The 19,843-nt window shown below is 33.7% G+C and overlaps 1 protein-coding gene across 14 annotated transcripts in view; it reads left to right on the forward strand.

The window, feature by feature from the left end:
• LOC412813 (zwei Ig domain protein zig-8) overlaps window positions 1–15,017 on the forward strand; it is a 244,744-nt gene extending 229,727 nt beyond the window's left edge. For 12 of the 14 annotated variants that reach the window (XM_026441042.1, XM_016917010.2, XM_026441059.1 and 9 more), the window contains 3 exons: window positions 3,015–3,198; window positions 9,891–10,033; window positions 11,630–11,739. In XM_026441042.1, coding sequence (XP_026296827.1) covers window positions 3,015–3,198; window positions 9,891–10,033; window positions 11,630–11,739 — 437 coding nt within the window. Of the gene's footprint in view, window positions 1–3,014; window positions 3,199–9,890; window positions 10,034–11,629 lie in introns of all 14 variants that reach the window. The other 2 variants (XM_016916998.2, XM_026441055.1) reach the window with 2 other exon arrangements.
• The last annotated feature ends 4,826 nt before the right edge of the window (window positions 15,018–19,843 follow it).

A 19,843-nucleotide genomic window follows, 5' to 3' on the forward strand; every position in this document is an offset into this window, starting at 1 on the left:
CCGCCTGCGGGATTTGGCAAAGGATCCCGCAGGATAATCTCGGCGAGGCCACGGGGGATGGTATCGCCGATGGTGTACAACGCGTGCGAAGAAAGAAAAGGATAAGAAGAACGGACGCTGATACGAGTCTAACGTGTGTAAAATTTAATAAAGATACACACAAGGAAAGGGATGAAAGAATATTCCGTGCAAAATGAAAAATTAAATTTAAAAAGGGAGGAAAGAGTATGATAGATATAGCATGGTAAAAAAAAAAAAAATTGGTCCTTTTTCTTTAATAAGTGAACTCGTTCAATATCCTGAAAATTCTGCTTTTAATGAAAATTTGTACGTATGTAATAATTTTAGCGTCTTTTCTTTATTTACAATCTTATTCTTTTTTAATAACAAAACGATGGAACATTGAATTGTAAAATGTTTTAATTTAAAATATCGGTCACCATCTTAGAATACTTTAAATAATATTAAAATACTTCGCTTTATCGTGTTCATTTCAAAAAAGAAAAACAGAATTATTCAAATATTTTCGTAAGCAGTACGACAAATTGGAAAAATATATATATAAAAAATTAAAATATTATTCAACCACCTTTTCACCTTAGAAATTTCTTCTTCAACGTTTCAACCTTCAGTGATTCATTGATTCTTTACCTAACCTGAAACAATATTTCATCCCCAATTTTAAGACCCAACGAATATATCTTCTTCCTCCACCATCCTTCCCAAGATCAACTACGAGATTGGGCTTGACGACCAAGCATAAAAAACGTGGGAAAATTTGCAAGCACTGGAGAAGACAAGGCTGAAAAAAAAAAGAGGTTGGAGAAAGATCTATCAAATATATCGTTTGAATTTATCTCTTCATTCTATTCATTGGATATTATAAACCGAATAAATACCAGAAATTAAGCATTTCGATTATTCACGAGTTTCTCAAACGAAGGATTTTGTTGTTGAAGAGCTCGAAATTATCGTACTTATTTCGTATTCCACGTTCGCTTCTTGTCTGGCTGTTGCTACCTCATTCTACTTTCACATTCATCTTTACTCAGACAAGTGGTGGAATAAGAATATCGCGGATTGGAATAAGATCTCGAAAATCACTCGTACATTTCTCTCCTTTTATCAACATCTTGAATGTTGAGTAATAACAGGGAATAATTATATATCGCGAAAAATGCGTAATAGAATAACGCGTTAATAATAATCAAATGTTGATATAACGAGGAGAAAAAGAAGGGGCGAAGGATGTTTGGATTAAAATGGAATAAAAAAAAAAAAACATCTTCCAATATTTTTCCATTAACGAGACTTATTGTTTCGCGAAAAACGTGCTAGCTGACAACATACATGAACGCGTGCACTCCGCTCCTGCTGATTCCGCGCGGGGCCGGCCGGATAAAAACTCAGGGAAAGAACATTCTGCGCGGTGGAACGTGGCGAATCCTGTATTATCCAGTGGTCGAGCGAGCAAAGTGAAAAGTTGCCGCGAAAGAACATTTTCCGGCGGGTATTCACGAGGTCGAACGCCATTTGTACATAGAAAAATTCACGAACGGAATTTAAACGGAATTTATTATTAAGTACGGGAAGAGAAAATTATGAAAATTGTCTTACACGATATTCAAAAATTAATTTTGGAAATCTTTTTAAAAGACGAAGTGCGAAGTTTATTCAAAGTTAAACTATGATTCAATAATTGAAGAAAAATAAGGGAATGAATATACGATAAGGAATTATTGAGAATGGTTATCTAAAATTCTTTTTTAAATTTATCCCTTCTAAAATATACATTTAAAAACATTTCTCTTCCTCGTGATTCTTTCCACCGCGCATGCATTTTTCCCTCAAGAAGGTGGCTGCGCTTCTGGAAACGGTCCAGAGAGATATAAGAGATTCTGAATCGAACTTTGGTCGTTAGATACACGTATGCATCAAGGATGATGCATCATCCATATTTATCACCGTTGTGAAATGAAATTTTCTTATCCGACCAAATCGTTTACAGATATTCATTGCCACCAAGCGACTTGCAAATTGGGAAAAAATTTTACCAACGATCCAATAAAATTTCAATTTCCACTGTTATCACTTTTATCGTCGCGACATATTTTCGCCTGTCTGTAAATAATATATTGATAAAATCAACTAATATCCTTTTTCCTATCCGTGATTCATCGTTTTATTCGCATTATTAAACAGCACCATTTGTATTCGTGTTGCATCTCGTGATTTGTAAGGATGGAAAATCTGAGGAATCTTAAACGTAGCGATTTTCGAATCATTTCCATCTACTCGTAATTTCGTACGTTATTTCCATGATTCTTGGACCACGGAAATACGGATGGATGATAAACTTCGAATTGGAAATGGTCCAGAAGGGGAAGGATGAAAGATCAGATCTGAATTGTTCCTCGATCGTTGGATGCACTTACGCGTGAACAGCGCGATCTATTGTGAATATTTATTGGCCCTGTAAAATATATGGAACGTTATGGAGATGATATTTAGTTTCATCCATTATTGAATCTAGGTCGGTTTAATTTGCGGTCAACACTTTTGTAACAAAATTCCAGAATGCTCAAGTAGCCCTTTGTTGTTCAATATTGCTCAATAATATTTTGGGATGAGAGAAATTTAATATTTTTATAATGTTTTCCAATCAAACGCAAGAAAAGGATTGTAGAAAATCTTGATTCAACCATTTATTTCTCTTCCAAATTAAAATTTCACAAACAGAAAACAAATTATTTTAAATCAAATATTACAACATTCTTTGAACCAATGAAATTGATAACATTAAATAAATTAATTATATAATTTTGCAATAAAACGAAAAGAAGAAAAATATATTAAATATGGGTTTAAATATATTTTTTATAAATATCGTTACATGCAACAGATAATATTATTACTTCAACGTGTATGCCAAGATGCAATGTCTATACGCTATCCTTCTAAAATCAATTGACTTAACGATGACAATATCTTAATATCCCTTAATGAAATTTCAGCACCATCCGTCCAAATAGTGGACGCCCTGGGTGAACCTCTGAGAGACAAGTATTACGAGGCTGACAGCACTATAGAACTGTTATGCGTTGTGCGCCACATAGCAATGCAAGTGCAATACAGTGTCGTGCAGTGGCTTCACGGCAACAGAGTTTTGAACTACGACACGACGAGAGGCGGTATCAGGTGAGTCAAATTATTTTACTTTCCATTTTTCTTTTTTTTTTCTTTTTTTGAAATAATTTTAAATAGAAGATATCTTTTGTAATTTATTAAAATTATAAATCTATCACGCGTGTTTTGTGAATAAAAGATTCGTAAGTACGTTTCATAAATTACGTTCCTCGAGTTGGAATTAAACAATCGGTAATCCAAGCCAATCTTTCAAACTTTCCAATATTTTTCGAGCATGGGAAGTAAGGGAAGTGTACGTAGAAAGATGAAGTTGAAATTAATTTCTATGCAAATGATTCTTAAAAATAAATTCAACGGACGCGCTTGGAACGGATATTAAAGAATTGAAAAGTTTAGCAATGGTTCGACAACGTAGATCAAGATCTCTAACATATTTTCCTCGATTGGAAAAAAAAAAGATTGGAAATCGACCTCATTTCTCCCTTCCTCCTCGTCCTTTCCTCCGAGTATGTCAACGAATTCATTCTTTAAATCCTCGTATATAACTTCGAACTTCAAACAAAATAAACGCATAAGAAAAGAGTTCGTTCCAAAGTTTAAATAAAAAAACTAGTACAACAGATTCACGTACCTCTAATTTACGTTATTTCTCGTTCTAACAATAATCCTCTGATACATTCAGAACAATCAATAGTATATTTCTCACGATCGCTTTTACTCATCCCCACAATTCATTGTACATCCCTCTGTCAGATCCACCGATCTGTCCCAATTCGAATCCCAAACGAGGAAAAAGAGATATCTCCCTAAAAAGGGGGCGGTATCGTAACGAGCACACATAACTCAATACATCCCCGTGCATCAATCCTCCTCCAGAGAATCCATCTATCCTTGGCACGAGTCAAACACGACAAAACACCGAAACGCACCGATGCACCACCCGATACGACCACGATTCGAAACCGAGCACCGAGATATCTTCAACTGTCTGATTGCGACCTGAGGCAAGCGTACACGCCACTTGGCATTCCGTGGATACGAGCGATCGTAACCACGCCGCGACACGTCATAAATCATGCACGATAGTCGGTTCTCGGAACCGACAATCCTCGGGACATCGATGCCAGAACGGCTCGTTCCGCCAAAGTTATAATCCAGTGTCAACAATTCCGGCCGCCTTCCCACCCACTCAGACTCATCCAACCCCGTAATTCCCCGTATAAACCAACCACCTTGAAAATACTGTCTCAGACAAACGTGAAACATTGACAAAAAATTATTGTACGTAATTTTAATTAATGCACGAGACGTTATTCTTGTAATTCGGAAATAGAGATGCTAATAATTGTTGATCTTCTATTACTATAAAAAATAAATATCAAGTTTGGCTTATTTATAACATTTTCTTTCATTCAAGCATCTCAAAATTATAAAATAAAAAACATATGATACTTTTTCTTTTTTTGATAATTTATAATGAAACGTAAGTAATATAACATAGAACAAAAAGGAAACATAATTCACAATATAAATCGTTTGGAAAAACATGTATGCATAAGATACGATTCTCAAGTGGAAGACGATCCTCCGCGCCATCTAGGGAGGTGGAAGAGGCGACACTAAGCCGAGTGTGACGCTTAACGTTTGAACGACAGTGTTGCAACGGGAACTAGAATGTTTCTCGCATCGCGGAAACGTTGTCGGTGCACTCGACGTCCCGACAAAGTTACAAGCCGTAGACACGGTGGTTGCCGGTAAATGGAATTAGTTTGCACTCAGCGGCAGGTACATAAAGACGCGTGTACATAGAGGCTCTCGTAGCATCCTCGTGGGCACGACCACTTCAACCCCTTTCGTACGTGGCAACCACGTGGCCCGTGGAAACCGCGAAACCGTAACCGCAGGAAGCACCGTTTTGCCGCTCGTTATTTTTCTCCGGGAGGATAACTGTCCATCCCTTCACCGTGCAAAATGCGAATTTATCCATCGCAACAACGTCTACTATATTCGACTATATATCGAGCTTTTAATTAACTGGTGTCGGAGGATATCGGAGACGAGAATATCCGGTTGCATCGATCGATCACTGTGCGAGGATTGGTGCGACAGAGATTCAAAATAAAAGTGGATTTATTTTCTTGAAGTATTTTAAGAATGTTTGCAGTCACATTCGATTTGTATATTTAAGTCTAGAAGATCGGAGAATTGTTTATTGAGATATTATTATATGTGAGATAATATTGTTTTTAATTGGTGAGGAAAGGTAGACTGTTTTATTAGGGATTTTGCTAACGAAATTATAAATTCGAAATGTGGAAAGAAAAGACATGCTACGTTTTATATAATAATACTCTGGATCGATCTTAATTCATCAGTATAGTTAAATATTTATAGACTCGAATTTCGTATTATTTACGACAATGTTAATTAATGTTTCATTCCTTCCGGCAACGCTGATACATTGGTTTGAAAAGCTAATATATCAAAATAGACATTATTCATATCATCCAGGGAAAAAAACTCGTGAACATTACGATGCATTTAATGATAAATGTATCTTTTATGACTTTTATTAACATAGTAATTTATACATTGAATGCAACTGGTATATTGAAAATTAACTTCTTTTCGTTACTTTTTTTCTTCTTTTTTATACAACAATATATATTCTCATTTTAATTTATAGACTCTCGTGATTGTTTATTACAGAGATGTGATGATACAATTATTAGTAAGTTTCAATTTGCAGTTTCCTAGCATACAATACTCGAGATACTAACGAGATTTCGACAAAACAAACTACAATATTTGTCGAATATCGTTAACCTATGAAATTTCTAAACGTAGTTTCGAAACTGTATGCCAACTGGAGTGGATATCGCACATATTACATACGTAAGAGCTAGAATTGGAGAGAAAATCATACTACAAATTGAAATTAAATATTTGCCTTAATCAATCCAATAATAATACTCCATATATTTAACACAACTTCAATTTTCCTATTGTACGAGATATTTCGAGCAACACTTTTATCGATTGTTCATTCGCGAGATAATTCATTTAAAAGTTGTCACGACAAGTTTTATTTATTACAGACAATATTATAATATTATATTTTAGGATCGCAAACGGTATGTTGCGATTGCATCAGGCAATAAAATACACTTGTCTCGTTAATTAAGATTTTAATTACTAACAAAATCATTTCACGCGAATTAAATGGTAAATGTGATTACAGCCACGTTGATTGGATTTTCCAAACGTTTAGAAATCGCTGTCGTTAATTCGCATTGATTTTAAATCATACAATTTTAAAAGTGGATCAAACACATCGTAAACAGCTCCAGTGAAAATCCGCTCTCATTTGTTCCAGCTATTTCACGGGCAATATCGTATAACAACTATTGATTTTTGAGAGTGAGAGAGAAAAAGATAACAAACGGTGTTATTCATCTCTAAACTTCTCCGAGAGAGTAAAGAGTAACATTACCAATTGAGAGTAAAATCTTCTAACAAAATTATAATACGTTGTTCTTCCTGAAATTGAAGCAAAAAGAAGCCAGGAAATTAATTATTTGAAATAAATTATTTCAAATTCAAAATCAAACTTCGACAAACAATTGCAATAATCAAAATATCAAAATATTATTGGGTTTAATACAGAATAAATATTCAAGAAACAAAGCAAAATTTAGAAATCTTTATTTCAAAAAAAAAACCACGTAATTGTATAACTTATTATAAAAAAAAAAGGAAAATAAAATTCGAAATATTTTCATCCGTACAAAAATTTCTTAAAATAATACATTAAATAACTCAAATTTATTATTTCCAGATATTGTCAACGATATTATTTAGATTCTTGAAAGTGTATTTAAATTCAAACGAAAACACTATCTTCCCATTAGTATCTTTCATCGATAAAAATTTCTTATCGAACGACATCTCTATACAATCGAGTTATAGCGTTTAAAACAATAGGCCATGCGATTAAATCATTCGTACGCGTTAATAGGGCCGCGATTCAATCCCCAATTTATTATATATTCGCGGGCCGGCCATTTTTCATCCCGTTTAAAATTACAGACTCGTGACAAATTTACACCGCCGTGGAAGCGTTAATCCCGTTAACGCAATTTCGTGGAAAAATGTTGGACAATCGAACGAAAGGGAGAATGAAGAAGGGGAGGAAGAATAATGGGGAAAAGTATTCGAGATGGCGGTATATTAATGCTGAAAACTGAAAGAAACTGGGCGAGAGGATCTGGGGGTTGCTTAACGCCATGGATCAACGAGCAATCGTGCTCGGGCGGAGATAACGAACAACGGACAAATTGCAGCCTGTGAAAAGTTTTTCAATTAAAGGCCACCTTCTGTGTTTCACAAAAAAAAAAAGAAATAGAAGGCATTTATCATTGGGTTTAAACAATTGAATAAAAAAAAGGGGGTGGTATTGTACTTTTACATTTATCATTAATAATCTTGGTTAAATTTAAAAGAGGGATGAAAAATGTGAACATGGGGAGAATTTCAATTTTGCACGAAGAGTGCTGCAAATTGTTACTAGACAATTAGATATTGTCATGTAAAACGAAATTTGAGTTAAGAGCACAAATTTTGAACCTTGATTTCCGTAGTATAAATTTTACACGATATTCCAATTTTAAAAATTCTCTATTTTCAGAGTTCAATTTTCATGCAATATTTTATGTAAATCGTATTCTGTGTAATCTAGATACTCCATTTTAGTAAAATAAGGTATCTTGAGAGTTCGATTTTTATGTAACACGATACATAGTATGATTCTGTATAAGGTGATATTTTGAAAATTTGATACCTCAACGGGGTATTTTAAAAACTCGATTTTTATGCAACAATAGAATTTATGATGCTACATTTTAAAAGCTCGATTCTAATGTAAAGAAACTTTTTTTTAAATTAATATATCAAATTAAGAAAAATTGTATTATGATAAAATTTTAATCAAAGCGTTTAATAAAAAATAAAAGGGAGTATAAAAAGGGAAATAAAGTTTTTATTATCCCTTTTACTAGAAATTCGTAGAAACACGGTGAAAGACAACGATAATTAAACGAAATGGAATGAACATTTAAAAGAGATCTTTTGATACATTTTCTTCATTCTTCCAAATGATTATTAAATTTTTTATGATGCACGCGCCATAAAATGATCAGTTTATTGCACAACTTTATGACGTATAAATTGTTAAACGATAATTACTTTTCGAATAGAGAATCAAATTAATTTCACAATTTGTAATATAATTATAATAATAAAAAAGAAAAGTTGTCCCAATATACATTAAATTACATACATCACCGTCCAATTACCAAATGAAATATTCTCACGCGAATATTGATAATAAGTGTAAAACAAAACTGCTGCCCCTAGTAAAGCAATAATCATACCTGCACGCCAAGATGAAAACGATAGCCTAATATTTATTGCCATGGAATAATTACTTTACACGCGCTTACTTTCGTAAGCATCGTACGTAATCTTGAAACGATCAAACCTAGTGATTTATTGCTTTACAACCGCCCTATCATCATAAAAAATTCTTTTGCAATGTTCTATTCGTGCATGTAGGAAAATAACACTGTGTTCCTTGTCAGATAGAGCAAGTGGCAGATCCATTACGGAGTAATACTACTTGTAGATGCTTCTACTTGCTTCTATAAATTATTTAAATCGAGATTACACAGTTTTATTTTTTCTTTTTTTGCATTTTGATAGCGCACAATGAATAGTGTATGAATGGATTATTATTAATGAATCTACCAATTTTTATTTATTTGTGAAACTTTTCTTTTTTTCTTTTTTTTTTTTTTTTTTTTTTGTTTTTTTAATATGTAGGATGGAATTTTCATTCAAATTTACGAATTAATAAATTCGTTTATTTCATACATATTGTTACATTTAAATTTTGTTTTTTTTAAATATCGATAGAATTGATCGATGAAGGGAATTGATTTTATATTATGTATATGAATTTTTTTTTTTTTAATTTTCCCCGAGACTATTCGAGAATAAATTGGTAACTATTATACGTATCCCATATTCCCAGAACGATCAAAATTCCATATGGTAATACTTTCCAAATAGAAGTTGATTACATTTCATATTTTCCCAATGCATATCAATATCTAATTTTACTTCGATTCAGCATTAAATATATCACGCGCTATATTATCACTCGTATCATAATATTTTAAATCACTTCATTTATCTACGTTTCACGATTCAATTCACGATTTTATGGAGGGAAAAAAAAAAAGCAAAATTTTATCATATTTCCAAATTTGGAACAAAAATAATGTCTTGGAAAAAGCCAAAAATTTTAACAATTAATAATAATAATAATAATAAACAAAAAACAAATTGGAGAGTAATTAGAATTCTTTTTCATAAAATTTTAATATTGAAAGATTCATCATGTTCACGTTTTCTCTTCTTTTTTTAAAAACTAAGCGAATCGAGTTTTTAGTTTTTGCAAGGAAATAAAAGAGAAATTCGTCGTTTGTTTTACCCGTGAGTGTCACCCGTGCCAAAATCGAGAGTTAAACGCGCGATAAAACGCGAGAAAGAGTGGTCGATGACTGCGAGAATGCAGTCGAATAAAAGTCTACGATCCCTGAAAAATTGGGCCGAGCATTTTCCCCCGATGAAAAAATGCCTGTCAGAGATTGGAAATTGAAATTTCAACACCTATGTTCCAGCGTGAAAACGGACCTAATGGAAGAGGGGGCCAATTCGACTCTCAGCATAGCGAGGGTGGGACCAGCTGACAGCGGAAACTACACGTGCCATCTAACCACCATGCCCGATCAACCTGCCACCGTTCACGTGCATGTGCTGAACGGTGAGTACAAGCAATTTTCCAACGATTTATCCCCAATTTTTAACGTTTCGTTGCCCGTGAATTTATCGCAAAAACTATTGGAATAGTTTGGACTTTGTCTCGAGAAAATCTTCAAAGAGTGATGACTTCTAGATTAATTGATAAATTTTCTATTTGGATATCTTATTATTTCATCATAATTATTATTGAAGTTTGAATTTAATCTAATAATCTTGCTTTATTATTAAGATATTAATTTATATTTTATTCATAATATTTATAATTGTTAGAATTTAGAAAATTTAGAAAAGTCAACAGATATCTTATCTTTTATTAAGAAGGTAATTTTCTTCAAAGTCTTTATTAAGAAGATAAAAAAAAGGGATGTGAAATAAATTTTGTAAAAGTTTAGTAAAGTAGTAGATTTATATTCGATGAACTTTTCTCTGAAAATTCTCATAATGCGAAAGGATCAGGAAAAATTACACGACCATCTTTATAACGATGTCAAAATGAAAGTCACGTGGGCAACTAAATATCGTGTAATATTTATGCATATTACGCTTAATTATAGGTGCGCGTGACGAAAGAAGTGAACGAAGTATCGCTTCCACTAACGGCGTTGTTAAATTACAACAAATTTAAATGCATTGCACAAAGAAGGACTGATAAGATATACCAGAAATTATCACCATCGATTTTTGCAACATAGATGTAAAAGTTTAAACTCTGCTATTAAATTGGAAACTTAGAGCTATATCAATTTTTTTTGTCAAATCTTCGAAATTATTATACGTAAATTTCATAAAAATATAATAAAAATTAAAAAATTAAAAAATATATTCATTTTATCTGCATAATATGATATTTACAAGAAATTCAAATATACATTATAAAAAAGTAACAAATAAAATATACAGAAACATATGCTTTATCAAGTAGAATAAAATATTTTCCAAGAAGCATTACTTTCTTATTAATAAATTGAAAAATTATATAGTGTTAATTATTGGAACACTATTTTTTCAAAAAAGTTTTAATAACTCTTGATGTTGAATTCTAGCTCTAGACCTTTCGATTAATTCAGAATAATAATGGCGTTAATTTTAACTCTATTATCCACGAAGCTATTACTTTTTACAAAAGAACTGATTGTATCGAAATTTAAAATAGCAAATTCCACAAAATCTCGACAGTTCTATTAAACGTGAACACTCCATTCTAACGTTCTATCGTTCTTCATTTGTGCTGCAAAATGCAAACTGTACGAGAGTTCCTGTACCCTTTCAAAGTTAAAAAGTTCAGATTGTACTACAAATAGTTCTCATAATATCTTAATATCCTTCCGTTTGATTACAATAATTTTAATCTTAACTTAAAAACTTAAACTCAATACTAATTCGTCAAATCTTCCAGGACAGAGACAGTTCAAAAAAGTCAAAAAGAGGTTAATCGAAAGCGATTCAACGATTAATTTTTTCAAATCATAAATTATTGCATCCAATTGATGTCTTGAGATAAATCTACCTGAAGAACGCTTCGACATGAATCGATAATTACCCCAGAACAGTGTGGACGAAAGTTGGCGGTGTTTGAGTGTACGTACCGGTGTTTCAGGAGAAAGCTTAGCCGAGCTGCATCACGGGTCCGCAGAGGTCTCCAGTAGCGGTTCGTTGCTGCTTCTCTTATGCGTCTTTCTCGGTCGGATACAACAGGTGCTGAGATGAAGGATCGACCAGTTTCGTCGCTTCCTTGCCTGCACGCACAATACACAGAACTTTTATATTATCGTTGGGAGAATGGACGTGGCCATACGTGAACGAGAAAGGAACGAAGGAAGAAACGTGAAAAAACGAACGGGAGGAGGGCGGTGAATGCAAAAAACTTGAAAAGTTGAAACTCTGCGAGAGGAGAATGGGCTTGAGGCGTGGGGAAAGGTTGGCAGCATTGGTCCGCCATTGTCTTTCTGCGTCGCTCACATCCTTGATTCCATCTGTCAACTTGTCAGAGCGCTTCGACTTCGCGTTTTTTGTCCTTCCAGCTAGTGGTGGAGCACTGGTGGTTAATCGGAAACTGATGAATCATCCTGGGAGGAGGAATTTGTCGATGATTGGTTGGGTTCCAGGAGATTGAGAGGTTAAGATTCGTCTTGTGCCTTTGTATTTCCGTTTTTTGGGGATAGCTTGGAGTTTAGTTTCGATAGGGTGGAATTAACCCTTATATCGATATTTCGAGTATCTTTTTACGATGGAAGGGAAGATACTTGGATTTTCTTTTTTATTTATTTGCAAAATTCTAAAATATCTTCAATTTTAATTTAATTATTATTTATATTCTTAGATTGGAAGTTAGATGTTTAAGAATTTTCTTAATTATTAAAATTTTACAAATCGATGATGACAATTCGGTCAATATTATTGATATAAGGGTTAAGAATAAATTAATTTAAGATAAGTTAGTTACTAATCCGAATGTGGTGTATACATTTTATATCCATTTTAGGTGTAAATATCTCGCAACCTAACGTGGATGTCAGGTGCATATCTTTTACTAAGTTAATTCATATAATTGAAAGTATCATTCTCATTCATTCTGCATTGATCCTGTATGATAAATCTTGAAATCATCGAATGCATAATCAAGTTTATGATAATAAATAAGTACGTGCAGATTTAATACGTACGAAAATATAGAAATATATTACGATTTTGACATATCTATATTGTTCAACGCTCGGATAGACTGAATTACCAAGTAATTAAACCAGGTATAGAAAAGAGAAAAAAAACTTAACACATTCACCGTCTATATTTGTATTGTAAAAGAAAAATGTTCTTTCTTTTTAAAATCCTTAGAATTACGAATTAAAAATTAAAAATTATCTTAACTTTCATAACAATAAATGGATAGTAAACGTGTTAAGTTTCATCGAATAATCAATCATTCCATAATTTTATATTTATTTCTCTTTCATTTTGTACAGAGAAGAATGATAGGAACATGGATTATCATAGAATTCCTTATTTCCTCTTTTTCAACTGTAATTTTATAAAGTCAAAATTGCATATTCCATATTCCCATCACTTTCTCTCTGTTGAGCATTATCGAGAACCAATATTAAAAAATATCCAAAAGAATCATCGATAAAAAAAAAAAAAAAGAAAACCTCTGGACAATCGGAATCATTGTACCGTGCAAGGAAACAAAAAAAAAAAGAATCGAAGCACAATATGTAACTAAAAATTCCTTCCTCCCTGAAATTGAAACATTTCTCCCAAATTTTTCAGGGGATTTTGTCCCCGGCAAAAATGCAGAAAAAAAAAAAAACTTCCGCGAAAAGTCGGTCCTCGATCGAATTTCCATAAACGCATTCCACAATCGTCGAAGCGTTCCAAATAAGTGTCGGGTGCAGGGACGTCGACAAAGGAAGTACGAGCCATGCGCCACCGATTTCCTGTAGGACGCGTGTCGGTGAAGTTCGATTATGCCCGGAAACCAACTCGACGCCCCTGTATTTCCTTATTCACTGCCGCTCCAGATCCTTCTTGAGAAGCAAGTTTTATGGGGCACGATGATCCTTCTGAACGATCCTATCTTGACGTGTGTTCGATGAAAAAGAAAAAAAAACCGCCGCGATAAAGTTATCATATATCGATGATCGAGCATCTTAAGTATTTGTTCACGCGAGGATTGTTCAAATTTGCTTAATTATAAATCCCTTTTCGTATTAAATTAAATTATTTTGAACAAAATTAAATTCAAATATTCAATATTCAGTCAGTTTCATTGTTTCAATCGATTGTTCGATAAAATAAAATTCATATAACACGAAGGAGAATAGAATTGATTCTTCCTTCTTTGATCTCCTTTATTTTCTTTAATAAAATTGAAAATACAATTATATCCAGGTTAAAATTGAACTATCCTCGCGAAAAAAAGATAAGATTGTGAGATATATTTGCCTAGATACGGACCACTTGAGCGAGGCTCGAATTATCAGTATTATCTAATTTTTTAAAGAGCCAGAATAAAGCGCGAGTGAAAGAAACCGGAAGTCATCAAGAGCGCGCAAAATCGATGACGAAGCGGCATCATCGAGAAGGGCGCGATCGATGGCCAATTTAACCGCGTTGTGAACGTTATATATTCGCGAAGTAAATCACTCTGATTTATTTCGTGAAGAATGTTGAACAAGTGATAAAGAAAAAACAAGTTGCGTATGCATGATTCGTTGAAGTACGAGTACGTACGGGTGTGCTTAATTCGTAACAGCGACACTAGCGCCACGTTTGTACATATGTATGTATACTTTCTTAATTAACGAGAAATTTGTTATTTCATTTTTATTGTTGAGAAAATTGTAAGGAATAAGGGAGCGTCCCGGGGAGAGTCCTGAGAAATGAAAGTGATGTGAATGAAAAAAACAAATTGAATCATCGTGAAAAGTTTTAAAAATTCTCGGATGGAATTCAATCTTCTTCACGCAACTTTCATTTTAAGGGACGAATGCAAATTGAAATGATATTGTTCGTTCGAAGGATGAAATATTCTTTGGAAAAATTAATTGGGAGGTGGATGGAAAATTGTGTTACGAATTAAGGATAGGGTATTTGTAAAGCGACCTATGGGCACAATGGGATGTGAAAAAAAAGAAAGAAAGAAAAAGAAAAACATAACTGCCAACCTGATCCCAAGCTCATCAATTAAAAAGTGATAATGAAGAGAAGTTTTTAAAGCGATGGCAGCTAACGCGTTTTACATAAAGTCGTTTATTTTTTTCTTTTCCGGGATTCAGTGATCTATCCGTTCCATAGATCAAACAGCTCGAAGAGCAATCGAATTGTCTCCGTATCGAGACAGATCGCGCAGTAATACTCGATAAAATCGACGTAAAATTCAAAGTTTTCTCCGACGGCAAAATTATGAAATATACGATATGCGTTTTACAAAAGACGTTGTTCCTTTCATTTATATTCGCACTTTAAAGAAAGAAAAATTTTCTAAACGACTTTGTTAACAAAATTATTACATTTATTTTAAATTTTATTCCCCTTTCAGATACAATATTTCTTGTCACAAAACGTGTTGCAACGTGAATATAATTTTTCTCCATGGATAATCAGATGGATAACCAAAAAGTAACATTATGAAGGTAAGTGACTTATTAATTAATTTCCATAAAATTCTTCATTTATATCCAATAATATCTACCTGATAATTCCATAATTTTTATAAAAAAAAATCTAAAGTTACAAAGCAAGGAAAAAACATTCATTAATTTTAAAATTCTGAACACGCTTTCCTTTTTTAAAATCCTTATCTTAAAGTCGAGTAATATTTCACGTTTCCCTATGATTCTGAAACCAATCCTTCGGAGGGATCACAAAAATACATCGTGCCGAATCTCGAGTCTCACTCGAGAAGGGATTACCCCTTTTCCTTCGGAAACGTCCACTTTCGTCGATTCGTCTGGACAAACTGGTCCCCTCTAGAAACGAGTATCAGATCCCAGGTAACCGGAGATTGAAGTTTCAAAAAGACAGCAGACGGGCACACAAGCCACCCACGCTTCAGCCCCGTCATCTGCGTCTGAGAGAATGCAGAGAGAGAGAAAGGATCGACAGATTGGACGTCGCTCCATCGATCCTTGTTGATTCGACGGCAACTCTATTTATCCATCACTAGCCCACCAATGCATTCGAATCAGATTTCTCCCTGATGATCTATATTTTTCTGATGCGCCATGTCTGTTCGGCCAGGATGAAATGAGATAATTTAAGAATTGGCAAATTGAGAATATTTTAAGTAAAGAGTGAATTTGCAGAACTTGCTTCGAATTAACGAATTAAGAAAAATGCTAGTTGTGGATTTTAATATATTTGTACATTGTATTATTATATCAATTCGTAAGTAACGTCAATTTAAAAGTGTAATTTGTAATTAAATATTTCAATAAGATTAATTGTGAGGATAATTTGTTATGGTTGAGATAAATTTTTTATTAATTCTAGGTTAAAATATGGATTACATTTAATTTGTTTATTATATCGGGTATAAAGTGATTGTTGATGGATCTGGCTAATAATTGTTCATTGATTGAATGACCATTCATTGCACGACGATAACGTTATCAATTTTTTCTTAATGTCTTTCGATTCAATTATGTTCAACATTTCAAGCTCAAGGTGTTACTATTAGCGTAATATATCGTTCGAAATCGATCGAGTTTAAACCAGTTGACGTTTGAATGATTCCAGTTGGGGAACAAGTAGACGCAGACTCAGGCGAGCGAAGATCAAACTAGTTTTCGAGACGATCGCGTGCACGTCGATCTCTTTTACGAGTTCTATGCTTCGTAAAATCGATTGCGAGCCATTGCATGAGCAGACAGGAAGGCTGATTAGACAATCCCTTTAAGTAACTCCATAGGAGAAGCTTGCCTTATCTGGGTCAATTTCTTAAATTTTCTTTTATTCGAGATAACGCTTCGATAAAACGTACATTCGTAATTAATCGTTGAATGATCGAATTTATTTTTTTCAAGGAATCGAATTCGTGTTAAAATACCAACCTAACTTTTTCAATATTAAAGATTATTTTTAACGAACGCGATTAAAAATTATTAACATAGTTCGTGAACATCGAGATAAAGATCTTTAAAAAAATTTTTTTCAACTATTAAATTTCAATCTGAAAATTTTCAATTTTTTTCTACCATCAATAACAACTCTTTCGAGTTATAATTGTAGAGAAATCAAGTTTAAAAATTCGAACGATATGTTTCCTCGAACATGTTTGAAAGTTGCAACGAAAGAGTTCAACCGTGTCTCGATCGGCTGGAATACGTAAACGACGAGAAATTTTTTGCGCGCAAATTTATCGAGGAAACGACAATTTCCATCGTGTCGGAATAGATATGTTTCTTATTTTTATCCGAGCTTTATCTTCACCGAGGGATATAACCGTTCTCTCCGTGTGCGAAATTTTAAGCAAGTCAGGAATGATAAAATTGGAAAAGGCACTCGAGGCGCAATTTATAGAAACCACAAATTGCAGAGGAAGCGATGAAACTTACGATTCATTCAGGGAGTTGAGTTTTCGTCAATAGAGTATATAAAGGTAAAAAAAGAAAAATAAAAAATGAATATTCTTTTACGATATACCAGGTAAGAAATTTTTATAGGTTATTGTGTCGTAAAACATTCAAAAATCATTTTCATCGAGTCTAGAAAAATAATAAAAAAATAAATATATAATTTTAATAGATATTAAGGAGTGATTCATGATGTTTCAACTTTTATTTTGTATCAAAAATTAATCTGGTATGTAAAATATTTTAGCCTTATACTTTATTCTGTTTTGTAATCTTTAGAAATTAAAAATTTCTGTTCTAGACAAAAAACCAATTTCAGTTGAAAATGAGTTAAAATAAGACAAGACTCGTGTTTCTAATTTAAAGAATTTTTCTTTTTTCAAAATTCTTTTATATAAAAAAAAAAGAAAAACATAAAAAATATCTCCCCAATGAAACATTAAGTAATCAATTATTCTAATCAAACTAATTTGACAAAACATTTTAAAAATTATCCTCCGTTATAAATTATTAAAAAACAATCAAACAATTCGGGACTATATAATAACTCAACATACATAATTCACGCTGACAAAAAGAAACGATAACGAATAAAAGAGAACGGCGAAACACGGCGAAAATAAAAAGGAAAGGACACGATGCCGGATAAAATTCTCGTTTGTTCACATTTAAAAACAGGCGGATACGCGTTTCAAGATACGAATATTTTTCTTCTTATACGCCGCCTCTTTTCCGGTAAACACACCCCTTATCTCCACATCCTCTTTCCTCCGCGTTTCTCCACGATCCACGCTCCCCCCTTCCCCCGAGGCGGAAATTAAAGTAAAAAGGACCGACCACGAGCAGTTCGTTCGAATATTTTAAGAGGAAAGTTTCGAGGCGCGAATCGTGATCTAATAAGCCGAGTTCGTTGTCGTCTAACGATAAAAAGAGAGAGAAAAGAGACGGGGAGATGGCGCCTGGTTTTATGCTGCGACGCACGTCCTTATTACGCGATCTATGTAGATTTTAACGCGATGAAATTGTTATCGAAAATTTCCCCCCCGAGACGTGACGATGTTCCCGAATGGAGAAGCACAATAGGCGGCTATAAACGAGTCTGTTTTTATTATGCGGTTTTTATTTCGCGGGGATGAAACGATCCCAGGGAAGGGATTCGTTTCTATCTTTATATCTATCGACGTTTGACGCACGTATGAAATATTCAAAAATTGTCTAAAGTTTCTCTTTAGATTTAAATATTTTCAGAGAAGTGTTTTTATATAAAGAAAAGAAAATAATAAATTAATTTTGTTATTTGATTGGAACAACCTGTTAAAAATTTTCTTTATGAACTTACTTTTACATAAAAATATGAAAAGATATATTTGAACTTTAGACTTTTAATAATTTTTAACATTAGAAATATTTTCCCTCGAATGCCGAATCTATTTTTTCGCCCTAAGAATTTATGAGCCCGAATAATTCAATTCGATATCCATTATCGAATTACCTCGATAAAAACAGCTTGTAAAAACTGATTTCATTCGATCGAAGCTTTAAAATTAAACGAAACCACGTACGGAGGTAAGAGGCAGGGAATCACGTTTCCATTAATCGCGAGCGAATTCTATCGAAAAATCACCACCGGATTAGCTTTTCAACCGTGACCTGGAATGCGACTGGGGAAAAAAAAGAACCGAATCCCCCGTCTTTATCATCGCGTCACAGTCGACCCGTAACCCGATCGTAACCCCCTCCATTGTAAACGACGCTGCAAGAAAACCCGGAGGAACGAAGAGAAGGACTGGAACAATTTGTCCCCGTTTCCGGTTAAAGAGGATCGTCCCTGGCGTCTGTGCACGCGAATATGCGAAAAGTTTCGTCCCACACTTGAACGCGACCCTCCCGTAAAATGGTGGACGTTATATATCCGTGGCGCGGGCTGGACGGGGCAAGATAGCGGGGTAGGCGTTATAAATTGCCACGATTTCATTCATGACTTTTCATCCCCAGAAGATCCGCTACAATGTGACGTGATTGCGTGGCTAATGCGAGGGAAAAATTCTGAACGTGTTGTATTTATTAAATGGACTCGAGTAAGCGAAGTAAAGTAGTGGTATCGTAATTATATAATTTTTATAGAAATAATCTTTTCATACGAAGTTTTTGATTATTTTATTATTATCACTTTGACTGTAATCCTGGAAAATGTGGTGAAATTTTTCTATTTTACTTGTGTATTTATATTTTTTAATTCTATTATATTATTGGAAGGATGATTTAATGTATTTCTTGTAGGGAATAACGTGAATGAGATTTAAGAAAATTAATTCATTGTGTTAATCCAATTCCAAAAAAGAATTATAATATTCCCCATATTCGAAAATATCAGGAATTTTAATCTCTCGTTACATTCATAAGAATGTAACACTCCATTAATTCATTAATACCCACGATTTTTATACAAATCCGGAAGTGATCGCATTATCCCGTGTGCACGCGCGCAAGAATGGAAAACAGGGGTGGAGGAAGGGGAACAGAACATAGAGTTTGGTACGTGCAGTGCGTGAAATATTGCGTTATTTCTAAGTTCCCTTAACTTCGTGTTTCGCGCATCGCGATGCAGGATGCGCGTCACGTATTCTCGAAATAAAAAGAAATAGAGAGATCGCATTGAGCTCGACACGCCGCTTCCCAAATAAAGTTATCCGACGAAAGGGAACGAAACACGGCGTATCGATTCGGTACAGGGACTC

This window comes from Apis mellifera, linkage group LG1, assembly GCF_003254395.2.
Source record: "Apis mellifera strain DH4 linkage group LG1, Amel_HAv3.1, whole genome shotgun sequence".
Lineage (NCBI taxonomy): Eukaryota > Metazoa > Arthropoda > Insecta > Hymenoptera > Apidae > Apis > Apis mellifera.